At 47.7% G+C, this 5,458-nt stretch overlaps 1 protein-coding gene across 1 annotated transcript; it reads right to left on the bottom strand.

Moving 5' to 3' along the window:
- Nucleotides 1–1,368: 1,368 nt before the first annotated feature.
- Nucleotides 1,369–2,750, bottom strand: TMPPE (transmembrane protein with metallophosphoesterase domain). Its single transcript, XM_008935857.1, has one exon. It carries the CDS (start codon nt 2,683–2,685, stop codon nt 1,369–1,371), a length of 1,317 nt encoding a protein of 438 aa, XP_008934105.1. The 5' UTR covers nt 2,686–2,750.
- Between the last annotated feature and the right edge of the window lie 2,708 nt (nt 2,751–5,458).

Here is a 5,458-nt window from a genome sequence, read left to right as displayed (position 1 = left end):
GCAGGAATGATCTAGTCCAGCAAGCAGAGAGCCTGGCTGGTCAGGTGTTTGGTTTCCAGACTGAAAGAGGACTGCAGCTCTTCCCCCAACCTTCCCAAAGACACACGTCTCAATATTCCTGGAGTAAAACTGCAAGATGTTGGTAAGGAACAGGATCCAAAACCAGCTTAGCAGTTTGAAACTCTGCCTGGGGCAGGCTGAAAGGAGCACGTGAAGAGAAACTTCCAAATTTCTTCTGCCAGATTTCCCAGAATATGAATTTGTGTTAAGGCCTTCTAGGAAGGACAGAAAGAAATCCTCCATCCCTCACTGCCCTGTAGCTATGTGCCTATCAGACAACCAAGATAGGGATCTACAAATGCCTTTAAGGAAAGTCACCTGCTGCAGAGTTTAGTCTTCTTGAAAAGGACACCATTTACTTGCAATATTAAAACCTTAAACAAAATTCAAGCTTTAACCTATTTGCCTTGTTTTCAAGTAGCATCTTCTCACTCTTGTAAAGGAAAAAAAAAAAGTCACAGAAGAGAAATTAAGCATAAACAAAAATAGAGGATGAAGAGAAAACAGACTACTTCAGCTCTGGATTTGTGCTTTACATCAGGAGGTGTTGTATGCCCAGACAGCAACAGAAGTCATTAATGATGAGTTTTCTTTCTCATTTGCTTTTATTAGAGCTATTCTCAATAAGTAATTACTGCATGCCCAGTCATTCTGGGGGAAAACTCCCCAAAAAAGACAGAAACTTTCACTCTTTGATATCAGTCTTCTCAGCTTTTTAACTGGAAAAAAAAATTCAACTGATGCCTGGCAAGTTATAAGCAGCAGAGACTGGAAGCCCTAGTGCAAACTGAAGACTGCAGGATAAAAATACTCAGCCTCAATTAAAAAAAAAACCCAAACAATAATTCCCTCCCATAACATTTTTAGCATAAGGCTTCTAGAGTTTACATATTCAACAGACACTCCAGTCCCTACTGCAACACACATGTGAGCAATGTCACCTCAAGGGACAGACCTTCCTCTGAGATCTGACAGGCAGCTGCCTGATGGATAATAAATGGTGGAACATGAAGTAGACACAGATGTTACTCAACATGCACAAGACAGACACAACCTTCGTGGGATCAGTGTTATCTTTAAAGGCAGAACCTCAATAATGAACTCAAAGAATTTGTTCCTTCAGTATTTTAGCATGCCCCTGATTTGTTTCACAGGCTCAAGATAAAGTTAGTGTCTTCTGCTCAAGCTTAACGGAACCTGAAGTCCACCCCAACGCATCTTCTCTGGCTTCCCTGAAAGAGGATTTGCTTTCAGAGCACAAGAGCTGACCAAACAAGCACGGTGGAAGCCTGTCAGGTGGGAAGCTGCTCAAGGAGAACGCAGAATGATCTCTGTTATCTCAGCCCTGCTGCCCAGCCTCATGGGTATTCCAAAATACATCGTCCCCGGGCTGACGTAGACGAAGGTGTTCTGCCCAACTCTGTACAGGCCCACAAAGAAGGGTTTCAGCAGATAAGCCCCAGCGTTTAGAGGGAACATCTGCCCTCCGTGAGTGTGGCCGGAGAGGATGAGATTAATGTCTGGTCTCTCCTGAAGGGCCCACTTGGCAGCAATGGGCTGGTGAGCGAGCAGCACGATGGCACGCTCGCTGCTGCAGCCCTGGAGAGCTTTTTTTAAGTCCATGCCATGTCCTGAGTAGCGTAAGACGTCTGCTTCGATGTCATCCACACCAGCCAGGCAGAACCAGTCAGCAGAGCTGGCCGGGGAGGCGATCCTCACGTTCTCGTTGTGGAGAGGCCGAATGTGGAAGGATTTCAGCAGCTCAAACCAGTTGCTAACATCCGAGGTGTAGTACTCGTGGTTTCCCGTGACGAAGTAAGTCCCCAAAGGGGAGTTCAGCTCTCCAAGAGGCTCAACAGCAGGTCGGATGATCTGCGCCTCCGAGTCGGTCAGGTCCCCCACGATCACGGTGAGGTCTGGTTTTAAAGCCTGAACCATCCTCACGATCATGGCAAGCTTGGTCTTCCCAACCGTCGGCCCCAGGTGGATATCTGAAAGCAACACCACCTTCAGATTGTTCATCGTCGGGGGCAGCTTGTGAACAGGAATCTCCACTGAATTCACAGTGGGAGGCTGGGAGGCGTTGAACAGCCCCACAACAGTCAGCACGACAGTCAGCACGACTGCCAGAACCGGTTTCATCGCTGTTCTGTTCTTGCTGCCAGCTGCTGCCTTAGTGCCTCTCCCAGCCAAGAACTTGTAAGCCTGCTCTACAGAGCCTAAGGTGAAGAGGAAGAAGATAAGAATGATATAGGCCCCCAGGCAAGTGTAGGCAGCTAAAGAAAAGAAATAGGGCTCTTCTGCAACAAGAAACAGCAACGTAAAGAAGCTTGAGTGAGCCAGAGCTAGAAACATGAACACAGCTATTTTCCACGGCACGAAACAGAAGGAGCTGGCAGCTGAAGACCTGGAGAAGGTGGTGACAGTGCTTCTCCAGACATGAAGAGATCCTATCAACATGAGTGCATTGGCAAAGAGTGCCATCTGCAGCCTTAAAAGCCAACGCCGCATCCTCAGATCCAGTTTTTCTGCCAGGTAGCTCCGGGAGAGCATCGTGGAGAAGAAAACCACTCCTGCAGCCACTGCTGCCTTTGCTTCCAGGGGCAGTTGCTTGAAGGAGATCATCTCTGCTTCCTTCTGCAGCAGCCTCCAGCAGGCAATAACGTGGTTAGGAAGGGATGCCTTGGATCAATGAAGCCTGCAACCAGGAACCAGTGTCAGCTGTTTTAGAACATGACACACATGCCCTTTTTCCCAGCCTGTGAGGAGGGGTTGTTACTCTGCACACACAACTCAAGATACCAGGTCATGCAGAATCACCAGCATACAGACAGAGAGGAGGTTTCCTGCTGTGGAGTAAATCAGTCAATGGGAAACACTGGATTCACAGACCCCTTCCAAGCTCCTTGCCTGCCTCCCTCCCTCCCTCCTCCCCCCCATCTTTTTTATTTTTTAAAAGGGTTTTAATAGGTTTTCTCATGAAGAATTCCTTATAGTAGATGGCAATAGGTCACAACAGCCCTGCAACGAGTCCTGGAAGCACTCAGTACAGCATTTGCAAACAATCACTGTAGTCTTTGTAAACCCTGTACACCTGCTGGGATCTGAGGTGCTTCTGCTGTTAACTCAGCACGTGTGTCTCCTGCTCTTATTCCCAAGCAGCTGGCTCCACCTCAAAAAGCAGGTATCACCCTACATCATTCTTCCCAAATGCAAGAGGTTCTACTAACGTGCTACAGCAGCAGTGAAATCCCCCCTGGAATAGTTTCCAGATGCAACTGTGGCCCCAGAAACTGCAGATGACACAGCAGCAGATATCCCTGCCTCCAGTTGTGAGCTCAGACTTCCCCAAAGCCCTCAAAAAATCAGTAGGACCAGTGAAATCCACACAGTGTTTTGATGCTCACTCCCCCTACATGTATAGCTCCCAAAACTCCCATTTCCTCCACCTATATCCCAGCCTAATAGGATGCAATTAAGTTAAAAAGGGATTAAAACATCATATACTGCATTCCCTTAGAAGTAAAGGCAGCACTAAGTCTAATGCATCTCTGCTCCCACACTGACAATAAATAAGCAAGCACCAGTTATGTTTGAACTGTATTGAAATTCCCCATTTTCCTCTATTCTGCTCAGGGTTTAGTGTTCCTGCTAATGCCCAGTTTGCACATTTCTATTTAAAGTAAAGCTACTGGTTTATTTCAGCCATAAATGAAAAAGGTTTGGATGGTTTTTTCACAACACAGATGGAGTTAGAGATAAACTACCTTATTTAAAGCCACACAGCAGCATGCACTTGCTTTCAAAACACTTCCTGTCTCTGTCCACACTTAACTGGAGACAAAGTAAGCAATCCTTACAGCCAAAAATATCTCAGAACTAGGGCACAAAAGCAGCCCTGCAGGGCTCTCTGCACTGAGCTTGAGCCCTGAGGTCTCCAAAGCAGTTTGCTGGGTTGCTTACCTGCAGCAAATATTTTCCAAACTAATTTAAAAGAAGGTGATGAGAGGACCCTGCTAGGTTTTGAGGACTACAGCAAGTTTTAGGAACAGATCCCTTCCCTCATTGCTTGGTCAGGAAGCTGTGGGTTGATAGAGAAATACCTCCTCAGGTCCTGTCAGCTGTTACAAAACTAGTCTTAAAACAACAGTGCTATCTTGCACATGTCTCTACAGAAAATAAAGCTAGAAGAGTTTAAGACCTGCCCTCCAGGTTAGAGTCCACAGCTCCCCTAGACCCCAGGCCATAGTCTGTCTGGACTACAGCAGGGGGAAATGCTGCTAAAAGAAACAACACGACCCTGGCCACCATCTGTGGTCTGCTCCCCTCATACTCCTCCAGCTGACAAAGCTGCTGCATCAGGGTTGTTTTAAGGCAAATCCTCACCTAGCTATTTTTGGATGTTATGACCACGATGTATTTCATTTGGCTCATCCTTTCTTGGAATCTGCTAAATACTGTCCACTTCTACCACCCTCCCCCTGCCCTGTGGCAGCAACTTCCCGAAATCCACTAAATGTTTTTGAAGTATTTGAGCTGTTTTGAACTTATCTGCTAAATCCACCAAGCGTCCCTCTTTTAATACTAACCAAATTTGGTCAGTATTGGTTCTGCATTCCTCTTACCTCACAACCTTCAGAATTTTCCACGTCTCAGCTGGAACCTCATGGCTCAGAGGCCACACTTAGCTGTCACCCCAGGTTCCCTTTGCTAAAGGTCTCCTGTGAGGCTGTGCTGCTTCTCACACAGCTTTAACCACCCGTGCATCACCCAATCTGCAACACCCACCAAGGTAACACTGACACTCTGATTCACTATCCCTGAAGGTATCCTAAAAACATGTAGACATGGTACTTCAGTTTAGTGCTCATGGCAGCGCTGGGCTGACAGCTGGACCTGAAAATCATAGAGTCATTAAGGTTGGAAAAGACCTCCAAGATTAAGTCCAACCATCAACCCAACACTGCCATGACCACTAAACCATGTCCCCAGGTGACACATCCACACATTTTTTGAACACCTCCAGAGACAGGGACTCCACCATCTGCCTGGGCAGCCTGAACTCTGGCAGGAAAGAAATTCTTCCCAATCTCCAACCTAAACCTCCCCTGACGTAAATTAAACCCATTTCCTCTCGCCCTACCCCAACCTTAAGTCACCGCTCCCACAGCAACTGCCAACTAACGATGTGCCCAGGCCCCTGGTTAGACGGTTGGAAACGGTCCCACAGGACCAAGCAGCACCGAGAGCCGATGCTGAACCCGGGCAGAGCAGGAAGAACTGACACCCCACGGGAAGCGCGAGTTCTGCCCGCTAATGGAGCGCCGGTACGGGGGAACTCGCAGCTCCATTCCCCCCGCCCCGGCTTAACGGGGCCTCGCCAGCGGTTGTCCAGCCT

Source organism: Merops nubicus, unplaced genomic scaffold (genome assembly GCF_000691845.1).
Source record: "Merops nubicus isolate BGI_N331 unplaced genomic scaffold, ASM69184v1 scaffold1760, whole genome shotgun sequence".
Lineage (NCBI taxonomy): Eukaryota > Metazoa > Chordata > Aves > Coraciiformes > Meropidae > Merops > Merops nubicus.
The sequence above is the reverse complement of the archived record's forward strand: the minus strand, read 5'-3'. Positions and strand labels throughout refer to the sequence as shown.

Excerpts from the sequence above, each read along its gene's own strand:
- TMPPE (XM_008935857.1), bottom strand. The coding sequence starts at position 2,685 with ATGATCTCCTTCAAGCAACTGCCCCTGGAAGCAAAGGCAGCAGTGGCT.